Source organism: Ursus arctos, unplaced genomic scaffold (genome assembly GCF_023065955.2).
Source record: "Ursus arctos isolate Adak ecotype North America unplaced genomic scaffold, UrsArc2.0 scaffold_11, whole genome shotgun sequence".
NCBI lineage: Eukaryota > Metazoa > Chordata > Mammalia > Carnivora > Ursidae > Ursus > Ursus arctos.
Window position 1 is genome coordinate 59,413,151 of NW_026622775.1, and position 17,835 is coordinate 59,430,985.

General features: G+C 50.1%; 1 protein-coding gene and 1 long non-coding RNA gene across 4 annotated transcripts in view; one reads left to right on the forward strand and one right to left on the reverse strand.

The window, feature by feature from the left end:
- Positions 1-2,886: 2,886 nt before the first annotated feature.
- On the reverse strand, positions 2,887-5,689 carry HAND2 (heart and neural crest derivatives expressed 2). The gene is made up of 2 exons (XM_026518868.4): positions 5,059-5,689; positions 2,887-3,660 (listed from the first exon to the last, which is right to left on the reverse strand). Exons 1-2 carry the CDS (start codon positions 5,611-5,613, stop codon positions 3,562-3,564), a joined length of 654 nt encoding a protein of 217 aa, XP_026374653.1. The 5' UTR covers positions 5,614-5,689; the 3' UTR covers positions 2,887-3,561.
- A 978-nt stretch (positions 5,690-6,667) lies between these two features.
- The window catches only part of LOC113269910 (uncharacterized), a 50,679-nt gene continuing 39,511 nt past the window's right edge, over positions 6,668-17,835 (forward strand). The window contains exons 1-5 of one of the 3 annotated variants that reach the window (XR_003321632.4): positions 6,683-6,856; positions 7,296-7,407; positions 13,164-13,285; positions 13,690-13,729; positions 14,428-16,548. This is a non-coding gene — a long non-coding RNA (uncharacterized LOC113269910). Of the gene's footprint in view, positions 6,857-7,295; positions 7,408-13,163; positions 13,286-13,689; positions 16,549-17,835 lie in introns of those variants that run through there. The other 2 variants (XR_008958671.1, XR_008958670.1) reach the window with 2 other exon arrangements.

Below are 17,835 nucleotides of genomic sequence, written 5' to 3' on the forward strand. Positions count from 1 at the left end.
GGGAGGCCCACGCTTCCTAGGTGCTCGGACCTATTGGCTAACATACTCGGATGCTGGAGCTTCCCACCAAGCCTCCAGAGGGTGGGGTGGGGTTGGATTTAGAAGGCGGGAAGAACCCCAAGTGATCTTGCTGTCTTCTTCTAATAGTTTCGACCTGAAAAAAGCTCTTAAGGGTGCCGTTAGTGTCCCAGCTGGGGGCGAAAATCCTGGAAAATTGTGACTGGGAGCAAGGAGTGTGCTCAGATCCCCCTCTGTTGAGCTTTCCAGGTTACTTCCCAAGAATTTGAGAATGGGTCTGTAGGAACGAACACACACACACACACACACACACACACACACACACACACAGCGGCCGAGCCCTCTCCCCGCCGGTGCTCCAGGGTTATCAGGCGCTCGGCCTGCGCGGCGGTCTGGGGCCGGGCCCTGACAGCCAGATCTACCATCAATTTACCTTCCGCCGCCCCAGCTTCCCATTTAGCTTTTAACGTCAAATCCTGCATTTTTGTCGGCTCCGGCCTGTCTAGAGAGCTTGTGATTTCGCTGCAGGAGTGATTGCTTTTAACAAAATGGCAGCAACCACATTATCCGAGCAATTAAAACAGAGGCCTTTTAGCCGGTCCCGCAAGGCAAGAGGTTGGAAACTTTTTTTTTCTTTAAGCAAAAAAGAGAGGGAGTTAAAAGAGAAATAAATGTGCAGAAGAGAAAAGCAGGGAAGCTCAGAACAAATGCCGGCCCAGCACACCACTCGCTTCCCGGGACTTGACAACGTGGGGCAGGGATGTTGGGTGGCTGGGAACGCTGGGAAGGTTGGGATGTCCCATGAAGCTGTAGAGACAGATAATCTGGGGTGTCTTGCCAGTTAGGGGTTCAGCATCTAGGGTGTCGGGTCTGCTAGATGTCTGGCCCGTTGGGATTTCACACAGGTTGGAATGTCGAGATGGTGGAGGTGTCAGGCCTGGTGCTGCTGGGCCAGAGGAAGCGGCTCGGCAGGCAGGAGAGAAGGCGGGCAGCGCCTGGCCCAGACAAAGAGGACGAATTTCTGCAGCGCGGGTTTTAAAACATGTGTAGCAGCAAGCTGCCCCATAGCGATGCTGCTGCCAGGCTCTTCTGGATCTTCTCTGCTGGTGTTTAATAAACCAGAAAAAGGGTTAGACCAGCAAAAGTGCATTAAGACCCAGATGGTAAAGAGGACCAGCTACCCAAGGCAAGCACAGGCCCGCATGCATGATGAAGATAACTCCTCTTCAGTTCCTGGTTTAAAAACCTCACCACCTCCACCACTGCTCTCTCCACTATTTTAGTAAACCTTTTTTCTACCCCTGGGATAAGAAGTCTCTCTTTCCATCGGTTTAAAGTAAAGACGCAAAAGGCCGCTGGAGGCAGGAAAGGGAGAGAGCCATTCGGTCAAACCGACAAGAATCCCGAGAGTAATAGAAAATCAGGGAGCGCCTCCTTACGCCCCCCGGTGCTATAAACAAAGGCAAGTGTCTGTAAACACAGCCCGCGCCCACCGCGTCGGCCCAGCGCCGCCTGACCCGGGGGGAGAAAGTTCAGATCGCTTTGGCCGAGTTGTTCTAACCCCTCGCCCTCGCGCTGTCAGCTGCCCGCAGAAGAAACCCGCAGAGCCGCTCGTTCATCTCTCCCCCAGCGCCTGCGAATTCGCCCGCTGCAGGCGGCAGGCTCAGAGTGGGCACCCGCGAGCCATGGGAACCCCTGGGATATAGGGGGAAGGTCTGTGCCTGGAGCCGAGGTGCGAACATCACCCCGAGGATGGGTTCCAAGATGGAAAGCCTCTGGCAAGCCTCCCTAACACCAGATTTATATACGTGGCATTCCATGAAACAAACCGCTTTTTAATACGTTTCACCTTTCTTCCCCCACCCCCCCAACTCCATCTCTCCCCTCCTCCCTCCCCTCCCCAGCCTGCCGAGTCCTTTATGGCACTACAGTTTCTCTGGTTCCTAGAGCAGAGATTCCGGCTCTAGCCAAGACTACGGGCAAAGGAGGCCTCAGGGACTTCCTTTTGGGATGTGCTGGGACTCAAGGAGACCAAACCTCAGACGGGGTGACGTCCCCAGCGGGCTGGTAGCTGGGGAAGGGAGCCGCTTGTTCCGCTGGCCTGGGGCCGGGAAGACTTCAGACACCGCACAGTTAATATTGAGTTCCCTGTAGCTCCTTGTAAATCTAGCCCCCCCCCCCACCTCCCTTTAAATCCTTGGTCATGTTCGCGATTTCTTACTTGACGTAAAATTCCTTGTTACCTAATCATGGACTTTTTTCCAAAAGCTCTCCCCCGCTCCCAAGGCCGGCTCAGATGAGAATCACCCTGATGGAGACTACAAGCAAAAACTCCTCTTTCCCTCTTTTTTCTTTTCCAGGATGAAAGCCTACATTTTGAATTAGAAACTGTAGACTATTTCCTGTGGCTGCAATAACTCCTGGGATCCTTCTCAAATCTCCTCCACCTCAAACATGCTCCCCAAACAAAAACCAAAGGCCCCCCACAGAATGGCATCTGGTTGAATTCAGGGAAAACAAGAACACCTTTCCACCTTTCCAGCGAACTGCCAAGACCTTTCTCAGCCCCAGGTCCTCCTAATACTGACCACTGGGCCTACTCCAGGGCTCGGGGTAGGGAGGGGAATGCGAAGGAGACAGGACTCTGATAGAGCCCAGGTCCTTTAGCAGGATTTTCACCAAGGAACCTTCCCTGCGAGGGCTGGAGCTCACGGTGAGGATTGATCGGAACTACTGACTCTTTCAAATAAAGTTAGAGGCAATCATGATAATTTAGTTTACTTCTGAATATTTTAAATATTATGAAAACAAGTATAACAGTTTTGTTTTCAAAACTCTTTTGAGGTATCAACCATTAAAAGATTGGGTTTTTTTGTAAAAAAAAAACACACAGTGGTTTATTGAATACTTACAAAGTTTACACCTTCAATATTAATTAAATTCCACTTAGTTTTAGAGGACCGAAGTGCACAAAACAAGTAGCTGTTGGAAACATCTTCAAATAGGGAACGACCACAGATGATAAGACAGCACTAGATACCGAATCCAAAGGAAATGTTAGCGGCCCCATTTTCTGCTTTGAAATAAAAATTTATAATCCCCAGGAATATTTATATCCAAAGGCCAAGTATTAAAGATACACTTCACATACACACTATTATCTGCTGTCTTTATCTGGAAGGGGTTGGGTAAATGGGGAGGGGGCAACGCTGGTGTCTACACAGCCATGAGGGAACATTCACACACCGAGAATCTACGAGACGACGGGATCCCTTACCACGCGGGAGTGTCCTCTTCATATTAAAATATGGAATGCTTTTCTTCAAATATCCACTTTTTTTTTTTTTTTTTGGTGGGGGAGGTGGGGAGCGGATGCCTCAAAGGGGGGCAAAGAGAGGGGAGGCAAATTGCACATAAATAAATCGGATGATTCCAAATGCGAGAAGTCCTCAGAGCGGAGCGTGGAGAGCTTGCCCGGAGTCCTGGGTCTGCTTCCGGCTCCTGGGCCCTGGCTCACGCGCGCTCTCCTCCTCCTCCTCCTCCTCACTGCTTGAGCTCCAGGGCCCAGACGTGCTGCGGCCAGCCCGTCCGGCCTTTGGTTTTCTTGTCGTTGCTGCTCACTGTGCTTTTCAAGATTTCGTTCTGGGCCGAGGAGAGGCGAAGGGGAGAAAAGTGGAAAGAAAAATTCAGAAAGGAGACCTGGTTCCGCGCCACCCCCGCACCTCTCCGGGGAGGAAAGGAGACCGGGAGAGAGCGAGTAAGGGATGAGAGGTGGGACGGTTTCAAGTCCTAGCGTCTGTAGAAACGCTACGAAGATTTGCGCAGCCCTAGCTACCGCCCAGGCCTCCACGCGCCTGCAACGCTCAACTACCGGATGGGCAAGCTTATAAACAACCAGCCGTTTCCAAGTCGTTTATGGAGGGGCTGGGGGCCTTTTCTCTGACTCCAGATGTAGGGGCGCGAGCGGGGGTCGGCGCTAAATCTGGTTTCCCGGTTTTCAATCGCAATCCCAGGTTTGCGCTCTAGGGAAGATGGGGATAAGTTCCCTGTGCCCTGGACTGGGCTGGTGGGCAGGGGGCTCTCGGCACCCCCAACAAGGCAGTGCGTCTTCACCGCGGCCTCTGAAATCCCTAGTCATTCGGGAGGTCACTCGATTATGCACAGACAAAAAAGCGCCACAGGCCTCAAAGAAGAAAAACGAGACAAATGGGATTATTTTCCAGGCCCTTCATGGCAACAGCCCAGCTCCAACACCACCAGCCTATGGACATTTGGTAGGAACTTGAGAAAACTAATTTTCAGTTATAGTTCTGTGTTACTGCAAACAACGATAACAATGATCATAATAGTATTTATTGTTTGTCTTAAAATGCTCATGCAAATAAAACAAGAAATACCCATGAAGTACACATCTGGGAAGTTACGGTTTAACCTCATTGCCCAAGAGAAACTGGAGGTGCATTTTGAAGTTAAAAGTACTTATTTTATGTTTACCTTTACGTCTTCTGAGCATTGTAATAACCACAAAACTCTCTTAGAATCAGTGGTGGTCTGGTTCTCCAGAGGGGGCATTAGGGATCAATAGTGAAATAATGGGAATCTAGCGCTTCTGGGCGATTTATTTTAGAAATACCTGAAAGCAAGATGGGATTGGAGGCCAAATGAAGGCTCTAAGAGACATAGAATGATTGGGCCTGGGCAATCGGAAGATCAGTAGGGACCCCGAGTCCAAAAACAAGCCCGAAGTGCCGGTGGGAACAGCCATCTCCCGGAGGGAAGATCACCAGCGGGAAGCATCCCCCTTAACCTCCTCCCTCCTCCACCTCCTCCTCCTCCTCCTGGGGCTGCTGACACCCCCCATCTCCTCAGCTTCTTGGGGAAACCATCCTCTCCAAAACCTGGTTTAAACAACCGTGGCTTAGGATGCAGCCAAAGAACGAGGGATGTCATTGCTCAGCCCAATTGGAAAGAGTCCGGCAGCACCGGTCCCCCGAACTGCGCACCCCCTCTGCCCCCTGCCCCCTGCCCCCTGGTACTGACCAGCTCCTTCTTCCTCTTCTCTTCTTTCACATCTGTCTTCTTGATCTCCGCCTTGAAGGCCTCCGCCTCGCCATTCTGGTCGTCCTTGGCCAGCAGGTCCATGAGGTAGGCGATGTAGCTGGTGGCCAGGCGCAGCGTCTTGATCTTGGAGAGTTTGGTGTCCGCGGGCACGTTGGGGATACACTCGCGCAGTTCGGCGAAGGCGCTGTTGATGCTCTGAGTCCTGCGCCGCTCCTTGCGGTTAGCGGTGCCCCGGCGCTTCACCGGGCGCGGCCCCCCTAGGCCCGGGGGCCCGGCGCCCGGCGGCACCCCCCCGTAATGGGAGTGGTCCAGGCCGGCGGCGCCGCTGGCGTACTCGGGGCTGTAGGACAGGGCCATGCTATAGTCGGGGGGCGACATCTCGGGGTGGCCGATGAGCCAGCCATGGAAGTAGGGGTTCTCCTCGTGGCTGCAGCGGCTGGCGGCGGCGGCAGCGGCGGCGGCGGCGGCGGCGGCGAAAGGATAGCCCTCATGGTGCACCACCGGGTGGTGGGGGAAGCCCCCCACCAGACTCATATCGCCCTCCGCGCCCCTCCACGCGCCCCAGCGTGCGCGTAGCCCCGCCGCGCCCTCGGCCGGGGCCCCTGCTTCGGCGCTGGGCGGCCTCCCCCACCCCCCACCCCCCAGCCCTCGGGCGCCCGGGCCGGCCCGGCAGCCGCAGAGGGGGCTGCTGCAGCCCGGGCCCCGATCCCCCGCCTGGCCCGCCGGGCCCGCCTCAGCAGCACTGCGGCCGCCGGCTCCCCATAGGGCGCGGCGAGCTGGTCCCGGCACCGTGCGCCCCTGGCCGCCGCCGCAGCCGCCGCCGGCTCCCGCCTTGCTCCCCGGCCGGCGCGCCGGCTCCTGCTTCCCGGGCAGCTGCTGGGAGGCAGAATCCTCTCGTGCTCATGCAAAGGTGCCGGGGCTCCCGCGAGGCTGCTTTGCGGAGTCTCCGGGCTCCACCGCGGCCGCGATGCTGACACCGAAGCTAACTCGGAGTCCCAGGACGAGTCCGAGCCGCGGTTGGAAGAGCCGGCCCGGCTCTGCAGGGAGGCGGCAGGGTCGACTGCTCACTGTGAAGCTACCTCCATGCGACCCTCCCCTTCCCGCCCCTTCCCCTCCCCCCACCAGCCCGATCTGGGTTCTTGGGCGCTTATTGTTTTAATGAAATTTTTGGTTGTTGTTTTGGTCCTTGAATGTGATTTTAGCAGCGAGTAACGTGTCCTCACTCCTCTCGGGCTCCCTCGGAGGGTTTTCAGAGAGGTCTCAGTGCATCCATTTTCTCAGATCCTCTCCTTCTTTCAGGGGAAGGATCTGGGGCCCTGCAGGAGCCTCGGAGCGCGAAGGCGGCGGCTCGGGTTCTCGGAGGGGTCTGCGCGGCGGCCGAGGGAGCTCCCGGGCGGCGGCGGCGGTTCTCGTGGGCTGGACGCCGTGAGGGGAGTAAGCGGATTTTCCCAGCAAGATCTCCATGTACAGCTACATCTTTAGGGCTGCTCGGGTTAATATATGTCGTCAGAGGCTCCTCACGCCAATCCCGGGGCGGCAGGGGCGGTGCCTCTCGCTCTCCGCAATAAAACTTTTTGATGTTCTCGTTGCTAATTGTCGAAGTCCTCTTCCAGGATTGGCTGCCCCTTCATAACCATGAGATAATTAAAACGAGGGGGGGGCAGGGTTAAAAAAAAACTTTTTTATCAGCCAGAGGTTAATGCAAGTGTTTAGCAGATGCTTTACTATTAAATTATTTTTCCCCCCAAGTCTCAAATCTTGACGAATCTCAAACCAGGTATAGTATCACTCTGCTTTCTTTTCTGGCTAAAAAAATTAAAAGGTGGAGGGGACGCAGATATCTCTTTTCGAAGTGGTTTTGTAGGTAACCGAGGCAAGAAATAAGCAGACAGCTTCGTGCCATTTTTGTGCGGGTGGAGTGGGGGCCGGGAGCAGAGACAGCGGGCGGCGGGGGCCCCCGCAAAGGGGCGGCTGGGAGCCGGCGCTGTCGCCTCGCCGAGGGGAGCGGCGGGCGCGGCGGGGGAAGGCTGCTGCTTTGACCTGGGCACAGGCTGGACATGCCAGTCTCCACGTCTCTTTACTTACCCAGCACGTTACCCTGGCCGGGGCCGTCCGAGGTGGCTCCTGTTACCGTGGCTGCTTTTGAAGATCACGGCTGAGACCACCGGACGACCGGGCAAGCCGATTGTAAATACTCTTATTTCCATATTCTTCAGGGACACCAGCCCCAGCGACGACCTTGGGCGATTTCAAAGCGCAGGCACCTCGATTCCCCGAATTTGTGGTGTGGCCGGTATCGGTGTTCCCCTGGTTTAACTAGCCTGTTTGGTAAGTAACTGAATATTTTTTACAGCGTGTTCAGAGCTTATTTTCCAGCTTTTATGAACAAACATATAAATATATCTCTGCATTCCTGCCTCTCCCATAAAAGCGGGCATCTGTGGAAAGCAGGTTTAGTTATCGGAGGGGAACCATTAAACAACAGTTTAAGAGGTAGACCGGGAGGACGGCTCGTGGATGTTTAGACTGCTGGCCTTAGTGAAGTGATCTTGAACGCTTTGTAACGGAGAATGGATCTCCATTTGTAAGTCACCGGGCGGCGGGGCACGGGGCCGCCGCGCCCACGTGGCATGAGCATTTTGAGAAAGCTGGACGAGAGGCTGGGGCAGGGGATGGACAGTGGCAGGAGCTGGAATCTCCCCGGGGCTTGGTTGGGAGTCCCGAAGGGAGACTGATGTGTAAATGAGGATTCGGCCTGATGGAGTCTGGTGTGTGTGGAAAAGGGTGTCAACCGGGACCCCGCCTGACGGAAATTAAAGGGAGCCCAGGGAAGTGTACAGAAGACGGCGCGGGGCCTTGGCGGCCTGGGACTCGTCGCTGGGCCTGGCGGGGGTCACCCAGAGGAGACCCTTGCCTCCACCTTGGGTACGGTCCTTTGGAAGCAGGCAGAGTCAGGCCCCAGGCCTCAGAGGGAGCCCCACCCCACAAAGGGTGCCCCACCCCAAGGACCGGGTGAGGACAGTCCTTTCTCAGCCCGCTGGGCGCTTTCTGCGGGGTTCGTGCTTGGGGATGGAAGGCAAGGTTCGGCGGGAATGGAGGGAGGGGTGGTGGGGACGCCCAACTCCTCTGCAGCGGGGGATTCAGGGCCGGCTCCACCCGCCACTATAGCCCTGGGCAGCGGCACTAAGAAATACTTTTTAGGTTTGCGGTGGCTGGGCGTCCGAGAGGGGAAAGAACTGAGAGAGGGGAGTAGGCTAGCAAACCCAGTGCGGGAGCCCATTCAGGGCCCATTCTGTCCCCTGCGTAAGGGGTCGTTTTCCCTGGATGCCCCCAGCATAGCATCTTAAGTCAGAGAACAGGGTGTGGGGAGAAGCTGAAATCGGATTTGTTGGTAAAGTGCCACTTGGGCATGGAACAAAATAGCGACCTAGAGCTTTCAACCCCCAGCTTGGACGGGTCTGTGATTTTAGTGTGAGTGGAATGTTTTAAAGCTCTCGTTTTTCAAGGAAAGAATATAGGTAGTGTGGTGGGGTTCTGTTTACATTTTCACCAGGGAGGCAACCCCTGAATGTGTAAATACTGGTAGTTCAATCCTCTGACATTTGATACTTAAAAAAAAAAAAAGTCTGTTTATAAGAAGCACATCTAGGCCTTGGAAACAGGTAGACCAAGTTAAGATGGTTGCACTCGGGCTGGGAACAGATAACAATTCAGGGGAAGTAGTTGGTATGCCACTTTCAGAGCCAGAGGAAGTTTTGGGAATTGAAAGGAAGAAGAGGCCAGGCAGAAGGCTGAGTTGGGGACTGGGATGCTGTGTCCACCAGAGGCGAGTGGCCTCGGTGTCGAAGCCATCAGAATTTACCATGTTCAGCCTTGCTCTTTTAATTGAAACCAAAAATGGGCAAATCTCTTCATGGTCCCAGATCTCATGGCAAGTGATAAAAAGAGATGGAGAACGCGGGACAGAAAAAAGTCATAAAAGATGCTAATCTGAACATCGGTCCTCACTGACAGTGTCATTATCAGTTAATTACTGCTGTGCAAGAGTCTAGGGCTTCATGTGGCTCAGAAAGCCAAGCCCCGAGACTACAGCCTTAGAAAGGCAGCTTGGAGGCAGGGGACAAATGGGTGAACCCTAGTGTCCTTAGCTGCAGTTCTTGACTTGCAGAGACCAGACTGGCTGAGTGCCACTCTGAATGCACAACCCAAGGAGTCCCCTTTTTTCTCCCAGTGTCCTCTTTTGTACATTTTGCTGCAGGTCTAGTGGGATGCTGGGCTAGTCTCTGTTTTGGAAGGCTGCGAGGCAGATGACATCTCAGGTTTGCCCCCAGTTTCAATGGCCTGTGCCTTCTGGGGGGTAGGGTGGGGTGGAGAGTGATGGAAGGGAAATGTGGGCAAAGAAAGGGGGGAAGGATGAATTTCCCAGCTTTGACGTCAGCCCAGGGACTGTACGAGTGTGGACTCTGGTACGCTGCCCCCTCTAAGGGCATGTGTTCTGAGTGCTCCAAGGGCCCAAGCACCACTGAGTACCCCTGGGTGCCCGCAGGAGGAATCCTAGTCAGGGCACATACTAACTTGCCTTTCCTTTTCCGAAGCCACGGGCAACCAATCTTCCCCAGGTGGGCAGCCCCACGTTGGAGAAATGCTGGGGTTCTAGGTCCAGTCTTCACTGTACTTGATGGTATACCCACCGTAGGGCGCATGACCTCTGCCTCCAGCTAAACAGACCGAACCGGGGTCAACAATTTATTTTGCACCCATGTCTCTTGGCTCTTTCCCTTCACTCCCACCTCTTCCCCTGGAAAAGACTCAAAGAGCATGGGAGAGGCTGAGCACTCCCTTGCAAACATTTCGGTCTTGTGAGATATTCCTTTTAAAATCAATCTGGTTTAAACTAAATATTTTTTTTTCAAAAAAACTTCAGTCTGTTTTTAGGGAAAATACAGATCTTTTTGAGGTATTTATTATTACAAAGGCAAGGGCAGTTTGTATCTCATGTTTTGCTCATGAGAACTCAAAATAAACTGGACCTGAAAAGAACCAGGCCGGAGGGCCATAAACACACATTTTATGTTTACGGGAATTATGGCTCAATTCCCTTCATCGTTTTTCAAGTCTCGTTTTACCTTATTTTCCTAACCAACATAGTAGAAGTGACTGAGCATTCCTTTAAATATCTATAATGCTCTTACATAAGGCGAACCCCAGAATGTTGGCTAAGAACTCCAGAAGGAACGTCAAACCCAGAAGGCGGCAGAAAAAGCAATGTGTTCCTGAAGGTGGAACTGCAGCCCCACCCGCTCAGAGGAAGGTGCTTCTCCCGACACCTCGATGGCTTTGCATTTTTCTGTCCTGGGGTGGGATCGAGTCATCTAAATGCTAGCCACTTGGTCCCAGAACCCGTCGGACATATGGAACAAGGCACATTGCCCAAGTGGCGGCAAGGATCTCCTTCTAACTCAGGTTCTGTAGTCCCTCCCTTTCTGGTTTGCCTTCTGGGAAATAGTTGTCCACAGACAGGGCAAGTGACCGTGGTTCCAGAAATGTGGTGGTGCTCAAAGTACTTCTACAAAGCAGACTCGAGTTTGATTGAACTCTAATATCTGTTTCAAAAATGAAGGACAGGAAAACTTGTCTTTGGCTCTTATGAGGTTTTATTTGTTCTGAGCATTTTCCGTTTGCATTTTGGGGTGGGGGTGGGGTATGTGGTGAGTGATCCCTCTTCCCTCCTCTTTCCCGTTAAGAGCAGATCTGTGGAGATGGGGGCGGGGAGGGGCTGATCTAACCGCAATGACTACGGAGCAGCTGATTGCTTAGGGCTCTGTCAGTCCAGGTTTGATTAGGAAATATTTAAGTCAGTGGAGAAAATTGGGACTTGCTTGATGCTTCCCTCCCCACCCCATTTAGCCTTTCTCTCCCCTTCCTTCTCTCCCTGCCCTTCCCTCTTTCCCTCACTCCCTCCCTTCCTCCCTCCCTTCTAATTTGCCTTTGAGCAATCCCTGGATTTCTGAGGTTTCTGAGGTCATTGAACCTGAAATCGATGTAGAATAAGATACTGGTTTATCTTTTAGTCCCTTAAGAAAAATAGTTTTTTTAAAATTGAGATATAATTGACATATCACATTGCGCAAGTTTAAGATGTATGATGTTTAAGAGAAATCTCAATATCCAGTACTACAAGCAGTGGGAATTCACATTTTCTTCAAATAATCAATGACTGGATCTTCATTTTAACTGACAGATGTGCTGCTGCTCTGGAGGGTTTTCATTGATAAGGGAGAGTGAGATACCTTGCCAAGTATCCAAGCCAGTCCGTAAAGCTAAAATACTTACTCAGACTAAAGGGAACAGAAGGTGATGGACGTGAAAGGACCACTCTAGAGGCAGCAGGATACGTACATGGGTGTTATTACGATTGTTATGCTGGTCCTTAGAAGTAAGGTAGATCTGATGGTTGCTACTTTCTAGTAAAATACAGATAGAGCTCAGAGCAAAAGTGGCATGAGAAAATACATCCCACAGGATTTCTGTTAACTACTCTGTTTCAAGCAAATTACATACACACTGGCAACATTTTCTTCCAAGCCAGAAAGAAAGCATTCAGCATTCAGATGAGGAAGTCATTGTAATTTTGCTTCCACGGTACATGGAAAAATAAGTAGTCGTTAACTTTGACTAGCTTGCAATACAGTCTGGGGTTCAGAATAAAATACAAAAGCAAATGGCAACTTAAAATGTGAAATTTGGACAAGCCATTTCAGTGACTGAAGGTTTTGTTTGTGACTTGAGGCCCCTGTGAATTCTCAGTTCTAACTGTGGGGTTGCTCACATTCCTAGGAAGTCCTGTTCTGAAGCCTCCTTTGCAAACTCGTGTAGACTTTTTTTTTTTTTTTAAAGCCCTGCCAGTTTCTTCCAAACCTTTTCTACTTTATTCTAGGGCCTTTGCTTCTAGACAAGGGACTTGAGCCAGGATGGTTAGGTTTCAAGTTAACAAAAAGAAACCCTTTTATTGTCAATATTAATGGCAAACTTCGATTTTTACAAGGCTTAGGTTTAGCAGCATGAGCAGATCAAAAGCAGCTTGGCTTGATTTCTCAATATTCTCTGGAGCTTAGACAATTAACTGCAATTTTGCTTCTAACGAAACAACACAAAAACGTTCGTTACAAAAATGTTAAAGTTAGTCTTTCAGCAAGAGTGTTTACCTGTGTACCACATGTCAGAATCGACTACATTTGAGCGCTGAACCTGAGCTGAGCTTTGAAGGAAACCTCCTTAAGAAAATGCGTGAGCAGAGTGTCTTCATTGCAATGCCACGAGCCTGTTTCAGAGTGTGCATTCCACACTTGCCTTTCTGGCTGGGTAAGGATCCGGCAGACTGAGGTCCCCCCTGGTAATTTGGGTACACCGAGTCTCCAGTTAATGATAGATAATCAGCCTTTGGGTCATTCGGTCATTCTCTTATTACAAACCCCTCCTGCTCTCTCTGATCTCCTTTCAAACTAAATTTCACACAAACAAATAAAGCAAGACAGGGACACGTTCTTTAAAAAAAGAGGGAGAAATATTAGAAACTCCTGATACAGAACTCTAAACAAGGAAAGGCAAGCTAAAAGAGGATAGGAAAGAACATCTTATCAAAATGAACATGTTGTGTACAAAACATTAGAAGAAAAGGCTCTGGTTTCTGTTAAAGTGACAGAAAATTAAAATAAAAATAATTGCAGGCAGAGAAGTTATAATATAAACAGAGAAGGCAGGATGCTTGCTGGAAATGCGCAGCACTAGGAGACCAATTTGTTGTTACAGATTATATATCTGCACCGTGGTAGGAGGGGCGCTACTTTGTTCTATTTTCCAGAAAAGAACGGCTTTCTTTTTAGTACTTGTATGAGTGCCCACTTAAGTTAACACAGGCCCAACCTCTAGGAACAAAAAATGGAATTGCGTTCTGCTTGTGAAGCATCCAACTTCAAAAGAAGGAATTGGTTGCATAAAAAAAAAAAAAAGCAGAATTCCATTCAGAACACATTTAGAGGGTTCACTAAATCGGTATGACTGATGCTGTTTTGCTTTGCTGACAGAGGTGCAGATCATTCTTGGGAAGTACAACTGAAACCAGTCCTCCCCTGCCCTCTGGGGGCCTTCGTTTTCCCGGCCTACATCTGCTCCTGACTCCAGAAAGACAGACTTCAGATTGGCCAAGGTACATCTCTGACCAGATCCCTCTAAGAGAAACTCAGGAATGTGTGACTCTAATTGTTCAGAACTCTGGTGAGAGCATCCCCAGTGCCACTTTCCTGCCCTGTCTTTGACAGTCCCTTTTGGCTCAAGTCCAGAGCTCCAAAGGGTCAAGGTCTAGCTGCTGGTGTCATCCCCAAGCCCTGGGTTTTCAATCCTAAGAGAGATTGGAACTTTGGCTCAGGGCTTGATCAACTCACAGTTCTCCAAGTTAGAGGGGCAGCCGGGAGAGGGCAGCAGGTGGTGAAAGTGTGACTCCCAGATTGTCCCCAACAGTCTGTCTGGCATTCCTTGATTTGCCCCCATAGCTGGCAAACAACCCACCTCTCTCTCTTTTTTAAAAAATCCACACTTCTTTGTTTCTTCTAGGCCCAGTTTAAATGCCGCCTCCTCCAGGAAGCCTTTCCAGGTATTACTTTCCTTCTCTCTGCTCCCCTAAATGAAGTCCCCTTTCTGGTGCACCCCCTCGTATTCTCTCTGATAGACCACTGGGCACATACCTTTAACCTCTGGTGACTGGGGGTTCCTTGAGCCCCCAGTCAACATACCCAGTAGGGGATTAAACAGTTTGTGTAAAAGGGATGACTTAGAGAAAACGGGTGAATTCGGCATACCCCAATTGCAACTGGATTGGCTGTCTTTATTTTGAAAGCGACTAGAGCTAGTAGAGGAGGAGGGCTCATTAGGGAACAGACCTTCATCTCCAAGCCCTCTGGACAACCAGAGAAGGCTTCCTCGGGATGGATCCCACTGGCAGTGAGTCTTCGTCAGCCGGTCTTGGCTCAGAGAATGGAAAACCCAGCCGGGGCCTGGTCTTCCCGGGTGGCCCCTCTCGACAACCTGAGCTCCAGAGTCAGAGCTGGGCAGGCCGGACTCTCGTGCACCCAAATACTGGCTGCCTGATCTCGGACAAGATCGTCCATCTCTCTAAACCTTAGTTTCTTCATCTGAACAATGGGTTAATAACACCGACCTCGAGGGTGTGTAGGAGAGATTAAATGAAATCAAGATGCACCGGAGAGCAACACGCCTGACACACAGGCTGCGCTCAATAAATATTTATGTATTTTCTCTTCCTGCCTCTTCGGTTTCTTCCCTCCCTTACAGCCTCCTGGAGACCCAGCCCGACGGCGATGGGCCGGGTGGCGGCGGAGGGCACCGCTCGCCTCAGTGCCCTGAGCCACGCGCAACCGCGGCTTCTCGGGGATCGCAAGGGCCTCAGGCCTCGCAGGACCTTGGGCGCCGGAGAGTGAGCCCAGGATGGTTGGGGGGCAAGGGGCGCTGCCAAAGCAGCCACCCCGGATTTTGGCCGCCGGCCCTCCGGCCACTGCGTTGGTTGCTGGACCGCCCCTTCCCTCCTGGTTAAGTTATCCTTTTGATCCCCATCCCCCCTCACGGTGCCCGCCACCAAGGAGGCCGGTTCCCCGCAGCTCAGGCCGGGGGAGGTCACCGCTCCGGGGCGGGATGGACCCCCAGCTTCCCCGCCTGTCTCCGAGGACTCTTCGCCCGAGGCGGGCAGGAAGGGGTTAACCGCGCCCTTTTCCGCCTCCCCGCCCCCCCAACCCAATACTGAGCCCTCGGCAGCGGGCGAAGGCCGCCGCTTCCCTCCTGAGGTCTCATTAGGGAAACCCTCACCGCTATTTTCAACATTTCCTCAATCAAGTGCCTTTAAATAGAGCTGCACAAACAAATTGGCGGCAAAAGCGTAGATCTTGTCACGATTGAGACCAATCCAATATTTCAGCCTTGTTTGCTTTGCAATTACGGGTTGGCTTGCGGCTGCGGTGCCACCGGGGCAAATCTGCAGCCGCCCGCTTTCTCCTCTGCACCCTCGGCGGGTGGAGGAAGCGACCCGCAGAGCCACTGGAGGGAGGGAGGGGGGTGGCGCTGGAGGAGGAGACGCGAGGGAGAGGCGGGCGGCGGAGACCTTCCTAAACCTGCGTGCAAAGGGCGCGAGCAAAGTTAAAGGAGACGGATTTCTCAGGTTCCTGGCCGAGCCACTGAGCTACACGCAGTAATAATAAAATGTGCAGTGCACATGCCGACATCGATGTTGTGTCCTTACCCAGCCCCTTTTCTCCTCTCTTCCCTTTCCCCTCACTTCTATCTCCATTACATTTTTCTTCAGTATTTGTTAGCGGGGACTGGTTTCCCCTTCTTTTTCGCTGTTAAGCTGCTAGCATGATTTGTTACGTTTTCCATAGCTGCTGCTTCTTGTTTGACTTTTTGTACAGAGTCATTTTAAATCGGCCGCAGGGAGAATAAAGGTCCAAGCCCTTTGGATGGGCGCCTGCAGGCGTGGGGCTGCCCCCCCGCCCTCCCTGAGTGCTTGGCCATGGCTCTCGGGTGAGTCCGCCGCTGGCTGCGTTCGGGCACCGCGCGGGCCAGCCTAGTTTGTATCAGCAGAACAGTAGTTAACTCAAATCAGGTCCTAAGCCTTGTATTTCACAGACAATTAAATCTTGGCTGCTGTTTAACAAAATCGTAATATTTACTCTGCTCTGGACTGAGGAGCACTTTTAAAGTCAAAAACAAATACATTTCAAAAAGAAAATATGATAATAAATCTCTTTTTATGGATTTTCTCTGCATAAGTGGAAACAACATGATTTAAATCCCCACGCCCTCACCCCCCTCGCGGGCACAGCTGAGGCTTACAGATACTGTCTTTTCACACGCATTCTTCATGGCGGGGGGAGGGGGGGTACGTGCGTTTGTTACGTTCAGTTTAGTTTCTAAGATTTCGTACCCCACCCTAACCCGCATCCGCAAAAGCAGCAAGGATTTTGGAATAATTGGGTCTGGGATGTGAACCCTATTTTCACGCCGATTCAAGAAAGGTGGACATGACTTGGGTCATTATTTTATGATTTCATATTACCTTATAAATGACTACCCATTTTCCTCTCCTGTTGACTTCTGAAGGAGGTAGGAAAGTTGAGGCAGAGAAATATTTTTATGAGACTCTGGGGTACATATTAAAATATACTTCTTTATTATTTAAAAATGTGTAAGGTGTGGATGGACCTACATTTGTTTGCTGGTGGTCATAAAATACAGTCATAGCTGTTCTAGTCAATGAGCAATCTCTTTTAAGCTTTACAGATTTTTGGTTTATAATCCCACCCCGGATTGTAGCTTCATTCTTCCGGATCGCACTCCTATTGTAACATTTTGGTTTTCAATTTTATTTAAAGCAAACCTCAGAAATAAAGGCTTCATAAAATTGTGCCGTGTTAAAGCCACAGAATAATATTTCACGTTCGGATGTCATGCACACTCATGTATCTCTCTCAAGAAATAGGAAGCAGTAGCTAGAAAGGGTACCATTTCATGAGAATTCTCTCTTCACCAAAAAATTGGTCTGGCATATTATTCAATGCACAAAATAATATTACTTTCATGTGTGTTAATCTGTTTAGTATTAAAACTGCTAGTGTCTTAATCATTAACATGCTTTACCACACTGCTTTCAAATGGGTGATCTCAGATAATTATGAAGATTTTGATGTTAATCCCATGTTAAGTGAACAACTATGAAAATAACCTTAAAGCATTATTATTCTTACGTAAATGCCAACAAACACAATTGGAGAGGGAACATGATTACTTTTTATCTGGCATTATTCTATAAGGATATGGCTACATTGATTTCTCATAAAATCAGAACAGTTTTCAATTACTTTTTAACAGAATTTTTTTAACATGGTGTTTTGCAGCATCTATAAACCACAACAACTTTGTACTGACAGATACAGATTTTTTCAACATTATTATTCATTAGCTTCTTTGCAATTCACTAAAATAGAATAATACACAAAAATATCAAATCTAGAGTACAATTATAAGGTTTTACATATTTATTTAGGTAAGCGCATATTATTAAAATTAAAAACATGTGCCTGGCATATAAATGTTTCTTTAAGAATTCTTTTTTGGATGCACAGTTATTATTTTTTAAACCAAATCAGATTTTCAAGTACTGATTTTTCACTCTGAACAGGCATTGCATTGTTTTAAACAGTAGCTCCTGGAACAATACTACTCTTAGTATTTTAGACTTCCAAACAACAATTGGAATTGGATAAATGCTTTCAGCTGGGGGCACTTTCTTAATACCTTTGTAGGTAATGGGACTCCCTGTTTGTGTGGAGTGACAAACGGACAGTGCAGTGGACAGACCACTTACCCTTTACAGAATCTACCAGAATATGGAATTTTTCTCTGAGATTGTTTGTGGTCCATCTGAAAGGAATTCTGTTCAAATGTGAAATCAGGGAAAATGAACGAGTGCCTTTTCTAACTACAGTTATGAAGTGGTGACTGGAAAAGGGGAATGAAAAATATAAGACAGGAGGAATGCAGAAACATAAAATCTGAAAAAGACAATTTCCTTGGGCAGGATCTGGCTCTTTGTCTATAAACAGGAGAGTGATGAATTGGATCCATAGAATCAAAGAGATTGTTTTTGTTTTCTTCCATTCAGTGGTTTTTTTAAAATAGATTTTTCACTGG

Excerpts from the sequence above, each read along its gene's own strand:
- HAND2 (XM_026518868.4), bottom strand. The coding sequence starts at position 5,613 with ATGAGTCTGGTGGGGGGCTTCCCCCACCACCCGGTGGTGCACCATGAG. Across the intron at positions 3,661-5,058 it reads AGAAGAGGAAGAAGGAGCTG|AACGAAATCTTGAAAAGCAC; the intron begins GTCAGTACCAGG and ends TCCTCGGCCCAG.